Raw genomic sequence first — 20,260 nt, 5'->3', positions numbered from 1 at the left:
GAGATCCCCTTATTAATATTACTGCCCACAACCACCAGTAACATGGTGCATCTACACCAGACTGGGACTCACACATGGTAACTGCTCTTCTCTACAATTATGTGTGCAGGACATAACATACAAGCTAACATTGTATTACAGTACATGACCAACGCTGTACATAAGGGATATATGTATATATATAGTGAGGAGATCAATACACAGGCTCCGTTATTATGTACATTACCCAAAGAATGAAGAAAATGAACACCAGGCCTATTCTCTATCCTAATCCTGGACAATAATGTTTAGAATGTTTTCCTGTATTTTCATACAAGATGATATTTAAAGCAATTACTTTATAGTCTAAATGAAAGCTTTGAAAAGAAAAAAGCTTTTATTATTCCAAAAGAGCAGAATAACTTGATGCTGCGTTTAGAGTCGTACAATAAAAGGAATGTAAATGCAGCAACTAGAAAATCAACATGAAACAGGCAGATGCCGAGGATACTTTATATCCATCCCCAGACACAGACACCTCATCTACAAACACACATCACGTGGCAGAGGTATGTGATGGGCTTTATTCATTTAGTTGTATTATTTATTCTCTATATTCCAAATTGTGAAGTGCCCCTTGCTTATAAAAACAAACAATGGGTGCTGCATAGTGCAATATACTCAGCAAAAAAAGCAGCTTAAGAAATGAATAAAACGTGCGTACCAGCAGCACTAGTAGTATTAAGTGCTGCTATTGAATACCTGTGTGCAATTGCTGTCACATGCCACACGCTGCCACAAAACATAAAAAGAAAAGGGGGTATATTTACTAAACTGCAGGTTTGAATAAGTGGAGATGTTGCCTATAGCAACCAATCAGATTCTAGCTGTAATTTTGTAGAATGCGCTAAATAAATAACTAGAATCCGATAGGTTGCTATAGGCAACATCTCCTTTTTTTCAAACCCGCAGTTTAATAAATATACCCCAAGGAGTCAGTGCAACGACATCAGGGCTCTAATCAGAGCTGCCCAGGTGACCTAGTTACGATACATAATACACAAGCAACAAAAGACTGTCAAAACCAGTAATCCTGGTAAGAAATAATTCTACTCTCGAAAGGTAGAGAAGGCAACACATTTGACCGGTAAATTAAAGCATTTACCTAACCCACTGCCATATAAAGTTTCAAGAAATACATTGAGAAAATTTGTAAAAATATTAGCGGAAATAATCACTGACTAAATGTCCTAAAAGAGCGTCGGGTCACTATCACCTGCCAGATCAGCTTCTAAGCTTGTCACAGATTCTGCACAGGACTAGAACTCTACTCAGAGGTCTGCAACACCACTATTTTATGAGACATTCCATTACTTGGGCTTTTAGTAATTTCTAGTGCAGTCCTAGAAAGTCATGTAATTGATTAATTGTGTTGAAATCTAGGGCATATGCCCACCAAAGCATTTATGGCGAAGGATGCATTGTCATTCATAAACTTTCCATTCCCATCAAGATAGTAACTTTAACCTATGGTAAAAAAAAATCTAATTAAAAATGGTTTTGTAAATATTGGTATTTGCCTTTCATCCATGGGCATGAGTGAACATAAACTAGGCCAAGTTAATGAATCTTACACCATAGCAGGACTTTCTTGGTATGTAGAACACACTTAAGAGAGCACAGAATGAAGGATGACTCCTATGGCTATATAACCATGTTTAATAGGTTTATGCCACCTTACCTGGATAGGTGTATTACATTATAAATGGAATTCAACTTAACCACAGTTCTGAACAGGTTACAGGTAATGACACTGCCTCTCAAGCCCTAGATCAGGCATGTCAACCTCAGGGGTGATTTTAATGGGTAAAACGTAATGATAGCTGCACATTATTTAAGTGGTTAATACACATCTTTATTCATTTCTGGATTTAATTATAGACTACAATTATGCTTAATGACTGCATTTGTAATTTAGATTAGCTTAATAAGGCACATTTTCAACCTGAATTTAAATAAAACCCACCATGAATTCTTATCAGCACTGCTGAACCTACTGCTATATATTAACAGATGTCCTAAACCACGTTGTAAAGGGCAGTTGAGATGGGAGGGAGCTGTATTAAATTAATTGTCATTATTATTATATAAATGACTGACAGCTGTAAACAATAAAATTAATTCAGAGATCCTTGTCTTTTTCCCGTGCATGTCAAACCATTGAACACCTTGGTTGAGTAGAATGCCCTTAACAACTATGGATAGCCATAGGTCATGATGTTGCTCATGCAGACTTCCGTGAAAACATTATCTTGGCTTTGTTTCGGCAAGTTCTGCAGCTTTCACATCTGTAGCTTGTGCCAAATATTTCCCAATAATTGACCATCAGCCGTGGAACGGAGCAGTTTGGCACATTTATACCCGACCCTAAGCGTGGATGCCAAATGCTTAATTAATTAAGGATCCCATACTAGGTAGAAGCACTTACTTTCAATGAATGTGTATCTCTCACTTACACAAATGATTCCTTTATTTTGACAGCTACTCTTGGTAAGAGACAGCTCACCACGCTGGCAATGTATTTACTTTTGAACACATAAGGAGTGATGGGGATTAGATATAAATAGGAGTAGTGTTATGAATCTGGGCCGACCTCAGTAAAATAATCAAGGGCTGAATAAGTCACTCATTCAATGAGAAATGGCTTATCTGCTGTTCAATCAGAGCAAGACATGAGTCAGTGAATCAAAACCCTGATAAAGGTGGGTGTGCAGACTTCAAATGTTTTTTTTCATATGCAACTAGTAAAAGTATGATTGCTGCTTAACACTTGGTTGGCATATGGGACTTTCATTACTCCAAGTCTGCAGTTCAGACTTATTGGTTTGCCAAGATAGGATCATCAGCACTGGCCTGTATCAGAAACAGAAAACCCAGTGGGTATTAACATAAATGGCTAGAATATAAATAAGAAAAGAAAAGACATATAAATTTCAGTTTTTTCTTATTCTAGTTTATTATTAGGTCAGGCAGACTGTTTTGTAAATCTATAAAATGAACTAGCCTGGCTTGGGAATGTACCTGAAAGCAGTGTAGGAGTAAGAAGACAGAGGGTCTCACTTAGAGTTGCACATGGGTACATTTACAGATAGTAACTTTGTGTGCTCTGTAAAATGTCTTGCACTGTGCATGCGCACAACTTGCTTTGATCTGCAGTTCCAGCCCCTTGCTCTAGAACAGGCGGGTTGTGACAACCAGCACTGTCCAACATATTGCACTCGGCGGTGTCTAGCACACGGTCATCCTTGACGCTCCAGGAACACAGTTACTGCAGCACTGCCTCTGGTGATTACAGGCCCATGTCTAATGGCTAAATCGATGCTGGTGTAAACTATACACTTTAAAAAGAATGTAGCAACCGCGCCGGTAAAGAAAATATACTTTTAGCTGTATACTTTGGCACCCGAGAGTTCACTAATAACATCTAGGTCTAGCTCATTACCACAGACATACACATACACTGTGATAGAAGCTAAACCCATAATACCTTTCTGCAGCCTGACTTCGCAGGTAATCATTTACAACACATAAATGTGAAACTTTCTGTACACCTTTTACAAATCTTTCCCACAACTAAAAATGCTAGTCAGAGGTCAGAACAATCATACACCGTACATATATTACATCACCAGCACATAAGCACCTATCTATAATGGGCCTGTAAAACCTAAAATTGGCCCAAATCCATCTCTTACTAATACTACAAATAGCATGGATTCATACTCCCATAGCTAGAACACACATGCAAGTATCAGTCATATTCTCTTGGCACAATGCATACACTCCTGCCAAGCAATCTCTGTTGCCAGTAGAACCCAAAAGATTACCCTGGATCGTAGGCAATAACTAAATACTTTCTCCAGGGACCATATGACAAGAGTGGCCAGACTGGTTAATAACAGGCATAGTATCACATACTTCATTCTTTATTTGGAAGATGCAATTAAAAAAAAAAAAATCATTTCACCAAGGACATAGGTAAATCTTAAGAAGGAAAAAAAATAATAAGAAAGAAAAAAAATAAAAATGTTTTTCTAGATCCGATTACAGAGTGCAGCCCAATCGTATTGCAAGACCCTGCCTATCATTATTTATTACGGAATGTGATACAATAGTGCTACTTATGTCTAGGTAATTATAACCTGCCTGTGATAAATCAGATAGTCCTGTGTCAGCAATAACCTATAGAGGTGAAACATGACAATATATCAGCCTATATGTAGATACCGGAAGATCACAGGGTTACTGGAGTGTAAGAAGTGGATTGACATTTTATGGTTAATATGAACATTTATTTGTAATATGTCTAGTTTATATTTGTTATCAATAGATTTATATACAGTTAGCCTTTTCTATGGTATGTGGCAGTGCTCAAAGTGGCCAGGCACTTCTCCGAGGCCCACGTTTGCCAATATGTTTTATTATTCACATATATGTCAGCAGGCAAATCATAGAACGTATAGTCTTAGGGTCCAAAACTCCCAACTTGCTCCCATACCGAGAGCAGGAACTGCAGAGGTAGGTAGAGACAGAGCTGGAGTGACACCATAAACACTGAGACGCAGTTTCTCAGGAGCCTCAGTGACTTGTGATATTAATGCTGCAAGATCTGTCAAGTACTTTACCTGGTAATCACAGCATCACTGAACGAACCTTGACCCCTAAGGGAGAGGAAGAACAATGCCAGAGCCATCAACCAGCATGTGTGAGAAACTCGGTGTCATTCCATCCATCACAATGAATAGTGAGGGACCCACTGTACTGTATCCACCACAGTTTCATAACAGTCCATTTATTTCCATCATTACATGGAATCACGTGTGTACACACTGCACATTTTGAGTTGTACGAATGTTCTGGTAATTTTATGCTATATTAATAGAAATATTGAAGCTTGTGACAGTAATAACCTATAACAGGGGCTTTCTGACACATAGTTACTCCCCAGAACTACATTCACTAGCTGGGAATCCAGGATTCACACCGTATTACGCTTGTTAAATCCTGACATTCTAGTACCAGACAGTGATGCTTTTATAAAGGTTAGTACATAAGCATGACTGCAGCTGGGTAGAGGTGGTGCAGGAGAAGATTCCTGTAAATAGCATTTCTCCTGTTGTGATTAATACAAAAGAATTTTGGTGCAAATTCCCTATATCTCTCTATGACAGAATGGGTATTTAGCACCTGCCAATATTCATCATTATTATTTACTTATCCAACACACTGTGCAAATGGCAATGCAGAGACAATAGGACTAGAGATTGCGATGACAGCTGGTAATACACCCAGAGGGAGTAGAATCAGGTGGGGGTTGGATAGCCTACAGTGAAGATGTGGGTTTTGAGAGATTGAAGGTTGGGCAAGAGTTTGGTCAGGCGGGATATGGAGTATCATATGTGCACAGCAGATGTCAGAGGCGGAAAAAGAGATGGATAACAGAGAATGGGAGGCGTAGGTCAAGAAAAATAAATCTAATAAATTTATAAAGTATGTTAGAAGTCACCTGGGAGACAGAACACAAAGTACTATATCATCACCATTTATTTATATAGCGCCACTGATTTCGCAGCGCTGTACAGAGAACTTACTCACATCAGTCCCATTGGAGCTTACAGTCTAAATTCCCTAACATACACAGAGAGAGAGAGCGAGAGAAACACTAGGGTCAATTTTGATAGCAGCCAATTAACCTACTAGTATGTTTTTGGAGTGTGGGAGGAAACCGGAGCACCCGAAGGAAACCCACGCAAACACGGGGAGAACATACAAACTCCACACAGATAAGGCCATGGACGGGAATTGAACCGATGACCCCAGTGCTGTGAGGCAGAAGTGCTAACCACTTAGCCACCGTGCTGCCTATATAGTTGGTATACTACAATGAGACTCTCAAAACTCTTTCCTCATACTGCACACCCAATGTATTTTAGGGGATGCTAGAGGGAAGTTGTGTTGCTTCACATCTGGTGGTCAATGCAGTACTCATTCATAAAGTTAACTGGATTCGAGCCACAGAAAGCATTTCACATGAATGGACATGAAATTCTATATATTTCTGAACAAGCTTAACTCCTGGGATCAAACTTTGTGCCAGCCAGTGCCTAGACAGGTAATATATTCTATTATGCCTATGTGTCTGTCTTGGGCCTGAACACTGCTGACCGGTTTGCGACCTTAGTTGGTTGCTTAAGTTTATGTTAAATGTTTCATCTATTCTATTTATTATATATGATGAATGCATAATACACAATTTTACCGTCTGTAATTAAATCTTGCCCAGACTTATATGTGTCATTAATGCAACCAGGACACGTGGACGTTTCAAGTAGCTGCCGTATGAGTTACATGCCATGATGTTCAATGCAAGAAGTCCTGTAAAAAGCGGCTAGGAAACGGGCAGTGGCGGGAACTGGAAGAGAAGGGGAACATCCCACCAAAAGGGCAATATCACATGAGATGTTGTCCAAACGTTGACAACCCTTTTTGAAAGCTGCTGGTTTTACTGGGTTTATGAGGATAGGATTGTATAATAAATAATGACACCCCATGAACCACGGCCTGCTTTGATTATTTAAACCTATAATTAGGCATTGTACTAGTAGCTCTTTAAGTTAAGCACACTTATATTTTAGTTAATGTGCTGTCAAAGGTTTTCTTTCCTTTTTAATCTATAAATGCCTAGTAAAATGTATCTGCATAAACATCCTGCCCTGAAATTCTTATTTCTCTGCTGAGGGAGCTGCCATGTTCACTGCTTGGTCACAGCACGCACGTAAAACAATGCAACCGTGTTCCTTGTAGCAAACGACCACAGGAAATGTAAGTAATATTCACAGCCTTACCTAGCAATAACATTGAACAAAGCACCAGACATGGGCACTGTTTATGCTGAAGGAATAGCTCTACAAGAGATAAAACAACGTCCGTGAGAAGAATGTTAGTGGGTAACATGAGTATTACCTGCTGGAGATTTATCTGGGGAGCTGGCAGCATCTGTGGGTCCACTTCCTTCTTTCGGCTCATTAGAAGAATAAAGTCTGATTTGTGCTTGGACTGGTAGACGACTACTTGGCATTAGGCAAAAGGTTCCTCTACTCTTCAGGGAGTTCTGCCATCCTGCAAGAGGAAACACTGTTCCGTTAACAGCCGTAATGACTAAACTACTTAATGGCAGTGTGCTTTAATTATACATAATACACAAGTGATGCTAATATATATATTCATGGAAATATCTGTACACACAGTGAGCTCTGTCGTATTGACTATAAGCGGAGAGTCATCACTTGACTGTTCATTAGGCAAAAGTCCAAATGTAAATAGAGACATTAGAAGTCACTTTGGATTTATGTGATCGGTAACAAGCACTTGGCCTTTGTCCTTGTACCTAAGTGATGACTATATCCTTAAAATTTACAGTAGGAAGTACATGTTTAAACAGACACTAGTATAGAATAGTCTTATTGACAATCTGTAATATATGGAGTCATAGGAGGGTACACTGGCGACTGACTAGCTTTACTCAGCAACAATCAGAGGCAGTTGCCTTTTTGTCAGCTTGCACTTGGTAAACTGCTCGCAATTGACAGACACAATATTAATTGACTGTAATGGGAGATGCGATTGTTACAAATCACATGCAACAAAGAAACAGGAAATGGAAAGATAGGCAATCTCAGAAAGTCAAACATAAAACAAGTCACAACCATTTGATGTATGCAACAGAAAAAAAAAAAGCTAGTTCTAAAGCAGGCTTAGAATTAGAATTATTTTATGCCCAAGCTTGATAGATGCTCAGGCAGTTGGGTCCAGAAAACTGATTCCTGGAAGGCAGAAAGACATCCCTCAGTTCTTGATTCTTGGTGTAAAATAATTTAATCACAAACATGTCATGTTATTTCATTTTTTTAGCTGCATGCAGAAATAGTCTGAGAAATCCTGTGTCATGATCTACAAACACAGCGAGTGCAGCAAAGGGACCAAGAAGTTCTTTGTTCTTTCGTAGCTTTTATATTGAGAATGAAAACTAAAAGCTATGGTCACAAGAAATCAATAATGTTGCATCCACAAACCATGCCACATCCTCATTAAAATTCAACTTCAGAGCATGACAAGAACCAGCTCAATGAAATATGTCCCGCATGATTGCTCCTTGGTAGTTAGGAATAAAACACAGTACAGTGTAAAGCTTACAAGCATACTTTATATTAAAGTCCTTTCACAATTGTCTCAACCCAAAATTACTAGCTGCAGGATTAAACCAGTCATCTCTGGCTGATGGTGCTGGGCAGCCGGGGAGGTTGTTGAAAAAGAAAACGATTTTAATAACGAAAGTTCTTACAGTATAGTAGTTACAGACATAAGTTAATACTTGTATTGCCAGAGAAAACAAAATATATGAATAAATGTATTAAGTAAAACGAATTTATTGCCTGGTGGCTAAAAACTGGTCACCCTTTCTCCATTAGGACAAAACACAAAGGGATGTCCTACAATTATTGGAACAGATCACAATTAGGAACCTCATTAAAAGTAGTGCCCCGAAAATATATTTGGATATGTTGTAAATCTGTACAATCTTGGCTTTCCTGGAAAGCCAGAAGGCTTCTATTAAAGCAGTGAAACAAACAGAAGATGATCACTGAACACTGCCATATTTTGGTGAAATTTCACTAATGAATTAAAAGGATTTATCCAGAAATGGGAACATTTTTTAAACACAATAACCTAGACCAAGGGTGGGCAAAATAATATAGACTTGAAGAACAAGTCAGTCAAATGCAGGACCTTTTAAGAAGTCATGGAAGATATGCATCCATTGACATTAATCAAAACAATACTACAGCAGTTATCTTTTTCTGGCTACCTGGCTTCTGGGGTTTGTTCCACCCTGTCAGGGACCACATTTTTATTTGTTTTGAAATACAACAACAATGTAGTGCTTAGACAATAAATGAGCTTTGGGATAATTAATAAGACACTTTACTCACAGCAGTTCTATGTCTATAATCAATACTCTCCAATTGTGTATTTAAACACGTCAATTAAGGCAACACAACATAGCATAAAACAAGACATGTATATTAAATATGTAAAAATGTACAAAGGGATCACAAACCTTGGAAAGTCATGTGCAAACACTACACGCATTTACTGAATTAAACATAGAATGTGATTATAAAACAGAGCGAACAGAGGTTAGCAGAGTGCAACAACGTCACGTGACTGTGCTTTAGCTTATAGAGATCATGAGGGGTCCAGAATCCTCTGATCAGGGCACAAATTCCAGAAAATCCAGTGTCACTACAATATGCTTTGTACTGTAGGATAGAATAACTGAGACTTCTGCTTCAATAGCAGTATTTTATCAAAAAGAAAACACAACACAATTAATACTGTATAGTCAATATCACAATAAATATGAACATACGATAACAGGACTCAAACTATGTATAATTCAGTGTAACCTTTGGAATCATTTTTTTTGTTTTGGGTTTTTATTTTTAGCAGGTAACCGTAATACACAATTAGAGAATAGAAATCAGAAAAGTGGTCTGGTTACTTAGAATGGAAAGGAAAGCAGTGCCGTGTGCAATAATATATATTATATATATATAGCGCCAGAATATTCCGTAGCACTTTACAATTGGGAATATACACAGTTATAAAGGAGACTGGCTATTACAAACAAACAGAGTTAACAGGCATTGCATGTTATTTTTTTTTTTTTTTACATAGTTTATGAAGCTAGAAGCCAGCAGTAAACTATTTTTACTTTAAAGGGCTCGCTCCACTCTCGTCGGTCTACATCTGCCAAGCACTGCACTGGCTCCCCCCTTCGTTACAGAATTCCCTTCCAGCAATGTTTAGGTAAGTGGTATATGTCAAAGTAACATCTACATGAATGTCAGGACCCAAGGTTTCCCATCAGAACATGGCCTAGAGCAGGGGTCGCCAACCCACAGCTTTGGAGCCGCATGCAGCTCTGGCAGCCATCTGTTGCAGCTCGCCTGTGTGTCACTGGCAAAGGGGGTGACAGCGCTCTGTCACCCCCTTTGCGATGTAGAAATCTAAAAAAGTAATGAGAACCGGCAAAGGAGAGAGCGCTCCTCCCCCGCCGCATCTCCCTGCTGGCTGAATGACGGTGACGTGACCTTAGTCAGCGTCATTCAGTTGCCAGAGAGCGCGCCGAGGAGGAGCAGAGAAGAGGAGATCCAGGACTCAGGTAAGTAAATAGTAACTAAAAAAAAAAAAAAAATTCTTCGGGGCAGAAAAAGAAAAAAGGGACCTACAGGAGGGAAGGAGGGGGAATAGGAGCGCTGGTATGTTAGACAAGTGTATTACTAAAGATATATATGTATATAACAAACTGCCGGTAATTCATCTTCAAGAGAGGCTGTTACAGATAAAAGGCAAGTGCCTTCTTTTACAATCTAAAAACGGATTTGTTTGTCCAAATTTGATTTCATACCGCCGGTTACAGCTGTATTTGAACTTTGAGCAGTGTTATCGTCATTTTAGATGTCCAAAAGGTTTTGTGGCTCCCGAGTTTTTTCTTCACTGGAAAACGGGTCCAAATGGCTCTTTGAGTTTTTAAGGTTGCCTACCCCTGGCCTAGAGCATCACACTGCCTCCACCGGCTTGCCTACTTTCCTTAGTGCATCCTGGTGCCATCACTTAGCCAGCTGAACAATGGATATACACATAGCCATCCAAGTGACATAAAAGAAAACGTGATTCATCAGACCAGGCACCCTTCTCAATTGTTCCATGGTCCAGTTCTGGTGCTCACGTGTCCACTATTGGCGCTTTTGCAGGTGGACAGGGGTCAGCACGGGTACTCTGACCGGTCTGCAGCTGTGCAGCAAGCTGCAATGCACTGTGTGTTATGACACCTTTCCATCATAGCCAGCATTAACTTTTTTCAGCAATTTGTACTACAGTAGCGCTTCTGTGGGATTAGAAAAGATGGGCTAGATTTCGCTGCCCACGTGCATCAATGAGCCTTGGGACCCCTTGACTGTCGTTGGTTCACCGGTTGTCCTTCCTTGGACTACTTTTGGTAGCTACTAACCACTACCTACCAGGAACACCCCAGTCGCTCAGATCCTTACACTTGCCTATTTTTCCTGCTTCCACATCCACATCAACTTCAAGAACTGACTGTTCACTTACTGCCTAAGGCTGGGTACACACTACAGAAAATGTCTCCTGATGCGATATAGTTAACGATTTTACCAATGACTGAGTATACATTATACATGTTTTACAAGATTTACATTCAGATCTATCCTCTTCAACTGTCATAACCATTGACTGAAAAGAACATGACTCTGCACACTTCATAGAGATCTATGGACACTGCCGGTCTTTAGTACATACACACTGCAGAATTGGAACGACATTGTTCCATCGTTGAACATGATTTTTAATTCGGTTTAACAATCAAATGAAATATACGATGTGCTTTGGAACAATAATTGTATATCATTGGAGTGTACACACTAATGCGATATCGGGACGAACGGTCATTTGTCGTGTGATTGGCCCGATAATCATCTGAAAACCCTATAGCGTGTACCCAGTCTTTTACATCCACCCCTTAACAGGTGCCATTGAAATGATATAATCAATGTTATTCACGCCACTTGTCAATGGCTTTAATGTTGTGGTTGATCGGTGTATATTCCTCCACATACACGAACAGAATGCACCAATTTAGAGCAGCAAGAGTTTAGAAAGAAATGGGTGACTAAGTGGGGCCGCAACTTTATGAAACTCAAACAATTGGCTTGTGTAGACGAGGGAGCTTGTAGCCGCACTGGTGGGTGACAAGGACTTCACAACTCCAATGAACATCTGTTGTTATTTAGACGTATTAATTGTTTTAAAATAATTATTCTTTTCAACCAGAGATGTTAGGTTTTACTTTCAATATAATTGTACTCGTATCGGGTGGATGAACTTAGTTTAGCATAAGACCATTCCTCTCTCGTTAGAAGCATGCTTGACTCGCATAACAAGCAGTGAAGTTTAATATTTTAACAGATCTGTGCTGCACATGACTTGCTAAATCAGTCATGTGCACATTACCACAAGATAACAATCATACTTGGGAAGAAACAAGTTGTCCATTTGCTTTATCAGCCAGCTTCTGTTAGGGCATGATATTATTGGAGGATATGGACATTTCCCTAAAAGGAATGAAAAAGTCAGGAAGCAGACAAAGGGTAAATCCACATACAATTCCCTATGTTTGCTTTTGCTTATTTCCTCTACAGAGGAATAGCAAAAACTATGTGTAATATACGCATACCCTGAATAGGCAAAACGAAGTAAAGAAAAAGTTTTATTGACAGTGGCTTTAAAAGTAAATAAGAATACAATATTGTGGACAGCTCAAACGTGTCATTGACAGTGGACCATTTTATATAAACCACAGTGAGATTCTCAATATTGTCCTCCAATGCTGTTTGTTTTCCATACATGAAAAGAAAAACTTTCTTGCAAGTAATTTTGTAACTATGTGTTTGTTTATGATATGCAGATATATCTTCTTTGTTACAATAGTTGATATAGCAATAAAACTATAATAAACTTTTTCTTCAGCAGTCAAATGTGTAAAGAAAGAAATTACAAAAGAACAAAAACAGAGAGTTCAGAGGTCTGCACTTAAAATAATAACACACGTGAGCACATCATAATAGTTGCTAATCTAAATGCAATAAGACACCTTTATTCAAAAATAAATGAAATCAACTCAAAGTAGAAATATACAAAATGTATTATCTATTATTGTTCCGACTGTATATCACTCATATGAGCATAAAGCACTATCAACAGCTATAACAGGCACTGCAAAAAAAAAGTGTGTATATTGCAGAACACACAAGTATAATCTAACACATGAATAATTATGACAAGAACTTAGCACTCTCCCTAATATGATGAAGGAAAATGAGTACTCTAATCCACACCCACTGCCAACAGTTCTGTAATAATACAGTAATGCCATCATACAGTACTGCATTGAAAAGATCAATTTATCTCAATATCACAGTATTACGCAATTATGGTAGCAGATAAAATTATGTACTACTTAGGTATCATAATACATTGATCTGTTAAGTATAAAAGGTGTGCAACATCATAAATTATTCCAATACAATAGAGAGCGTGCAGGATTCTTTTAAGCTGTCTATAGTGCTGCAATAAATTATTATGCTAAACTATGTGATTTCCCAGCTAAACCTATTCTGTTTGGCAAAAAAGAGTCAGGGTCTGACCGACAGCCTTAGGAGTTTTACCTTCCAGAGCTTATGGCCAAAATTTAAGAATCTCACACACCAGACTTTATAATGATAGTTTTATTCATTTCTTCTTGATATATACATTTATCAGCATCAGGTAAAATACAATGTTGGAGTTTTTCCATTATTTAAACAACACACAAAAAATATCAGTTTAACTCATATGTGACTTTTTATAGCTGTAATCCAAACATGTTATAGCTCATTTTTGGGAGGTTGAGGGCTAAGGGCTAACATTGATCAGTCTGCTAGGATGGGATATTGTTATTGAAAGCTCCCAGCTATGGTGATCACCCAGTAAGGAGAGTTTAAGTGCAGTGAGGAGAGAACACAACAAAGCAGACCCCAGATACAGCTCAGGCACAATGACACATACAACATTGCATTACATGACATGACTTCTTATCACAGTCCTATGTCTGCTCGGTAACTCACCATGACAGGCCCGCCTACAGCTCGGTGGTACCGAATGAACACGCAGGTAGAGCCTGCAGAGTGAGGACCAGCCCCGGCTCTGTGCAGACACCCCCGCCATAGTCTGATACTGCTCCTTTCCAGGGACAAACACAGCTCATACAGCTGTGAGAGTGACAATAATCCGACATACTAGAGCAATAACGATACAGTACTTTTTTTGTCTCCAGTCCAGAAGACATTTTGGTGTAGACAGTGCTATTGCTTTTACATTGCTTGGTCTTCAAAAAAATGGTTGACACCATTGAGTAGAGACTACTAGATCAAATACAAGATGATGAAATAATAATATACACACTGTTCCCCATTTATTAAAAAACTACTTGCACACTTGTTTTATGACATGGAAAACGTGCGACCAGTCACACAGAGCATCCACCTATCAGGGAATTATTATTACCCGACAACACCTCTTATCCGGCTTCACGTCTTTATTAACAACAATAGAAACAATATTTTAGAACAGTGTGGGAAGGATTCGCTGTGTGATAATATTCTGCCTCTTCTTATCGCACTCATTTACTATTGCAAGTACCTAGTCTTAGGCTGTATTACTTTATGTTAAAAAGCCCAGACTATGGCATATGTCCCAACATGGGAAATCTGGCCAAAACAAGCCCAGCCCTGATTCAGCAGAACTCCACAGATAAAGCCAATTTTCGCCAGAGAAAGTGCTTTTATCCTATTAATAAACAGACTCCTAAATCCAACCAGCTACAGAAGCTGTGTATAACTGTCAGTCATTAGGCCTGGGGATTTCTATGTCAGAGAGGCAGGTATTAATATTAAAGTACCTAGGGGGTCTGTTTATGAATAATCATATTGCTCACGTTGATTTTAATTTCAAATTGCGATCAATTTGCTAACAGGTTCAAATAACATGGCTGAATTTGCGAAGGGGAGGGATCCGAATCTCTCCCCATAGATTATAACCGCTGACGCGTTAGCTACTGGTGGTTGAGCTCCAAATTTTGCCGCTTGATAAATAGGGCAAAATCACAATCCCCATAGACACCTATTGAGACTGGATTTGCGACTGAAGAGACTAGGACCGCAGCAGATATCTCCAATGTCTACTGTGAGCTTCTAGTAATAAATAACTTAGAAATTTGCAAATGCGGTAATCTCTGAATCTTACCGTTTTCAGGGGATTTAAACCTGTAATGTAATACCTCTACAGGTATTGCATTTTCTAGTGCCCATATTTATGCCAGGACCACTGGATTTCCACTCATCCTGAATATTGCAGATCTCTTTTGAGGTTTTCTTTTGTGGAACAGCAAATAGACAATTTGTTTCTTCCCAGGTATGATTGTTACCTTGTGATAATGTTGCACATGACTGATTTAGCAAGTCATATGCAGACAGATCTGTTTGTTAAAATAGTAAACTTCAGTGCTTGTTATGTGAGTCAAGCATGCTTTTAAGAGGAATGGTCTGCCACTAAACTTAGTTCTTCCATCCGTTACAAGTACAATTTCCATGAAGGTATAATCTAACATCCCTGGATAAAAAGAATAATTCCTTTATAAACATTGAAGGGCCTAATTCATTAGTGGACACATTCTTGGAGCAACTTGTGTAACATATTCTACTCATGCGTACGCGTAAATTCAACAAGCAACGTATCTCAAGATACGCAGCTAGATGAATTTGGTCGCAAGTTTATTATGCGATCTATAGCCGGCGTTGTAGCTCGGTATTATAGCTTTTTTTCTTGCGTATGTCTCGCTTATGTAAGAGTACACTAGGCATTGGTATAGTGATAACTATGGATGCTTGAGTTTATGCAGGAGATTTATGAGGAGCTGATTTTGCATCTTTTTTTTATAAAGTCACACATTACAGATGACAGATCCTTCATGTCGGTGACTAATATTGTGTGTGTAATTCTTAATTTTTGACATGAAAAACTTGAGGTTTACACTTGTGCCTGTGTTGTGTTGTATGTTTCTTTGCAGCGGCATAAGACAGTAAAAACATACCTCTCAAGATATAAAAAAAAAGGTAAATAAATTAATTTTCTAACTATTATATATAATCTTTCACAACAACCACTTTAAACTCCCAACAATTGTAAATGTGCATAAGTATATCTTTTAGAATGGTTTGTTATGAGAGAAGTGTATATAGGTGTGTGGTCAGCTGTGTTATGAAATGAATACATTGACAGCTGTGCTTATTCAGTGCTGCAGCTATAGCTTTGGACTTAAGGCACCTAGGGGTCTTAAGATCAAAGCTTTGGACATATTTAGACATGACCTCGAGCTGGAGCAGGTGTTACGTATGGTATTACTTAAATTGCTCTGTTCAGCAGAGTACGACTCGTACATATCCTGAGGTAAACACCTACTTTGAGTAGTTCACAGTGATGTCCGCCCATTGCACGCCCCTTTATACTCCCAAGGACGTAGGGTGTCGTAAGTGGTGTTTGCGCTCATCTACGCGGGTACTTTGCTTACTTATTTGTTCGCATCTCACTGTTTTTCATCCGTAACTACCAGTTCTGGGCATGCTCAGTGTAGTCTTGAGTATTATATGAACAAAATCGGCAGAGATTTTCCTTGATGAACCAGGCCCTAATATGTCTACATAGCAGCAGATGATTGAAGTTGTGAGGTGTGCTGGTGAAGAAGCAAAGTATTATGAAAGGGCACAGTGTGATGCTGAAGGGGCCTAAATAAGTATTATGTTATTTTGACCCAACTACTTAAAAAACAGGACTACTCTGTAATTATTTTGGCTTACGGGTACCTTGAAAAAATTATGGAGACCCAAAGGATGCCTTGAACTAAGAATGTTTGGGAATCACTGATCTAATGCATTCCTGCAAAAGAAGGTTTGGGACAAAATATGTAAAAATTATATTTTTGTAGTTAACCTTTGAATCCAATGTAAGGTCAGTGGTACATGACATTACTATCTCTGTACAGACATATATAAGATGCCAACACTTTTGTCAGCTAAACCAGTATATTACAAAGTTAAATCATATCCCATACTTGCCAACTCTCCCGGAATGTTCGGGAGACTCCCGCATTTTGTGAGAGTCTCCCGGGCGAGTGTGGCAATATCCCGGATCTGCCCACTTCACTAGAAAGTGCCCACTTCCTAGTGAAGTGGGCAGAATTAGCTCCCAAATGCAGAGATTCCCGGCGTTTGGCCCGTCCCCCGCTGTCAAATGGCGTGTTTGCGTCATTACGTCACGGGGGCGGGTCCAAAATGATGCGCATTTTGGGGTCCTGCCCCCATCACACCCACCTTTCCCGGAAACCAACTTTGTCAAGTTGGTAAGTATGTCATATCCTTGAAATCATTTAAACAAAGAGAAAATTTGTCCAGCATTTTATCTGTCTTAATTATTTAGGGAAACTGATATGTCAAAGGGATTGTCCACTCTTATATACCCCTTCCCCCTCTAGCTATTCCACTCATTCTGCCTTCCAGAGTAGTATTCAGAGGAGACTCCCACTGTTCCTGAGAAGTGCAGGGAGCTCAGAGCTGTCAGCACTGGAGAAAAGGACAGAGTGAATAGAAGAAGCTGCAGCTATTAAATGAGGTGATCCGTTCAGTACACTCCTCCAATACTAGTTGCCCCAAGTCTGAGTATGGCTCCGGTCTTCCAGGTCTGAAAGATCTCTGCTCTTCTTGCTCCTAAATGGTGGCTATTCTCAGTTGTCAAGGGGAGGAACCACCACACAGCTGGGGTGCTTATTAAAGAGTGCACTCTCCCCGAAATTGAAAACCCCCTTAAATGTTCTCCACGTGGAGAGAATCATCATCACTCTAGAACAACAGACACAGAGCACAAGTCATATCACTATAGTGTCTTCAGCAATGCAAATATGCTGCATGCTCTTCAATAACTGACATTCTATGGATTGCTGTTTGAGTTTTTGTCTATTATCAACAGCCTTTCATGTATTGGCTCCACACTATAGAATGTGTCTTTTGTTGTGAAGTGCATAGAAAATACTGAGATTGAACAGTTAGGGCTAAGTTAAACATTGCATTTTTATCTTCATGCTTCTTGTATGTAAATGACGGTGTTTGCACAAGTTTCACCTGTCTAGTTGCCCAAATATAGGAACATTATAAATAAAATATTTCCATATGTATCACTGTACAGACTAGTGTACAAGCCACATCCAGTAAATGACTAGTGAAACAATGGAAACCAGCCCTGGCAGTGGTTAGCCTATTCCAGTGTTTCCCATCTCCAGCCCAAATCAGGTCCTGATTTCTGAATGTGGGATAATCATTAACGCAGCTAAATAGATAGAAATCACCTGTGGAGGATTCAAGAAAACCTCAAAACATGACCTGTTGCAGGTTGTTGAGGAATGGAGTTAGGAAATAGTGGCCTATGCAATGGTACGATTTACATTTTATTTCTATTTAGTATAGTTAATTGTTATCATACTCTTCTTATTGTTTGTTAGGGAGTACCTCATACTTGCCTACTTTTGAAAAACCATTTTGGTTAGATTGTGCAAGTATTATGCAGGTACGGGGGCGTGTCTTGCTCCAATCAAGGGGCATTTCTACCTCCACCCATAGGCATATCTAGTGCCACCCAGGGGCATGTCCAGTACCACTAGGTGGAACTTTAATAATGTGTCCAGAAATACACAAGTGGGGGTTATGTGTGTGGGTGGCACGCCACAAGAGGCTGTAGCAGGGCTGAAAGGAACCTAGTAAGGTGGCATTAAATTATGATGTTGCATCATAATGTGTGCACAAACAAATGTGCAAGCCGGCAATTTGGGGGGCACAACGGGGATCAGGGAGATTAGCCTACCTCACACGAACTCCGAGAAGTCTCCCAATCTTCCAAGAGTCTCTGGACAATTTGGGAGAGTAGGCAATTATAGATATACTGTACATAGTAAGTAACATGTGTGCAGTCTATTGGGTGCAACATATGAGGAGGTGATAGAGCAGGCAAGGGGTGTAAAACAGCAATAGATACAGGAAGGGGAGAGTGACTAGAGAAGGAGTGATGGACACACAGGAGGGGGAGGACTGCACAGGCAGGGGTGTCGAGATGGGGGTAGTAGGTACAAAGTACCAGGCCCCAGGGCTGCCTGTGTATTGGGAGGAGCCAACAACTTAGAGTGGCCAAACCCCCTTCGGCGCTTATGTAAAAGTGCCCCAAGACGTTTCTGTACCAGTACCCGAAATTCCTCTTGGCGGCCCTGGTTGTGCCACTGTTTGTTCATGTCACTTTTGATCTGTGAAGATCGGAGAAGTGGAAGATGAAGGGGGAGGAGGTGTGGTGCATAAGGATAGTGGGTTGTGGGGGAACAGATGGTATGGGGGACAGAGGTAAACAAGCACACAGATAGGGAGAGAGAAAGGCACAGGCACCCATAATGTGGAGACAGATATACACAAATGGTTGGGGGACGACAAACAGACAAAAAGTGGGGGGGAGGGTGTAGATGCACACATGGAGAGGGAAAATGAAGACAAGAATGGAGCAGGTCTGTGCGCTGAAATGGAGCAGAATGCGGCGCCCTGCCATTCAAGTTACATATTTCTTTTTGGCATTGTGGATTTCCCGGCTTCTGACCATTGGCATGTTTGACCCCCCATCTGCCTGACACCCCTGGATCATCCAGAGCCTTGTGCCTCCTGGCTAACCAGGAATCCTGACACCTGTGGATCATCTGGTGCCTCATGTCTACTGGCTAACCTGGAATACTGACACCCATGGATTATCCAGTGCCTCCTGACTAACCTGGACTCCTGTCACTGGTCAATCATCCATTGCCTTGTGCCTCTTGACTAAACCTGGAATCCTGACACCTGTGGATCATCCAATTCCTCCTCAAAGTGGTGTTCGGTCAGAGGTGCCTCAAAGTGCTGTCCAGTCAGAAGTGCCTCACAGCTCTGTTTGGTCTGAAGTGCCTTATAGTGCTGCGCCTTCCAAGTTGGGCGCTCAATCCGAGCCTTCCGAGATTTCTGCCCATCCTGGGCCTCCTTCCGATCTGTCTGCGCCGTCTTCTGCCAAGTGTGCCCAGTCCGGACCTTATATCAAGTGTGTCCAATCCAGGCCTTCTGCCAAGTATGCCCATCTCAGGCCTTCTAAAATTTGCTCTCAATCCAAGCCTTTCGAGTTGTGTGCCCAGTCCGGATCTTCTGCCAAGTGTGCCCAATGCGGGCATTCTGTCAAGTGTGCCCATTATGGGACTTCTGACATTTGTGCTCAACCTAAGCCTTCCGAATTGTGTGCCCAATCCAGGCCTTTCAAATTGTGTGCCCAGTCCGGGCCATCTGAGCTGTATGCTCAGCCTGGGCCATCCGAGACACATGCTCAGCCCGAGCCGTTCAAGACACATGCTCATTCCAGGCCCTCTAGGTTATGTGCTCAGTCCAATCCCCTAGGGACTTGTATTCAGTTTGAGACCACAGGTGTCACTGACCAGGCTCTC

General features: G+C 40.3%; 1 protein-coding gene across 1 annotated transcript in view; it reads right to left on the bottom strand.

The window, feature by feature from the left end:
• The window catches only part of SLC30A9 (solute carrier family 30 member 9), a 60,813-nt gene extending 46,871 nt beyond the window's left edge, over window positions 1–13,942 (bottom strand). Inside the window, exons 1-2 of the mRNA XM_075195054.1 lie at window positions 13,785–13,942; window positions 7,003–7,158 (exon numbers count right to left, since the gene is read on the bottom strand). Coding sequence (XP_075051155.1) covers window positions 7,003–7,158; window positions 13,785–13,884 — 256 coding nt within the window. The 5' untranslated portion in view covers window positions 13,885–13,942. The remainder of the gene's footprint in view (window positions 1–7,002; window positions 7,159–13,784) is intronic.
• Window positions 13,943–20,260: the final 6,318 nt, after the last annotated feature.

The sequence above is a fragment of the Mixophyes fleayi genome, chromosome 1 (assembly GCF_038048845.1).
Source record: "Mixophyes fleayi isolate aMixFle1 chromosome 1, aMixFle1.hap1, whole genome shotgun sequence".
Classification (NCBI taxonomy): Eukaryota; Metazoa; Chordata; class Amphibia; order Anura; family Limnodynastidae; genus Mixophyes; species Mixophyes fleayi.
The sequence above is the reverse complement of the archived record's forward strand: the minus strand, read 5'-3'. Positions and strand labels throughout refer to the sequence as shown.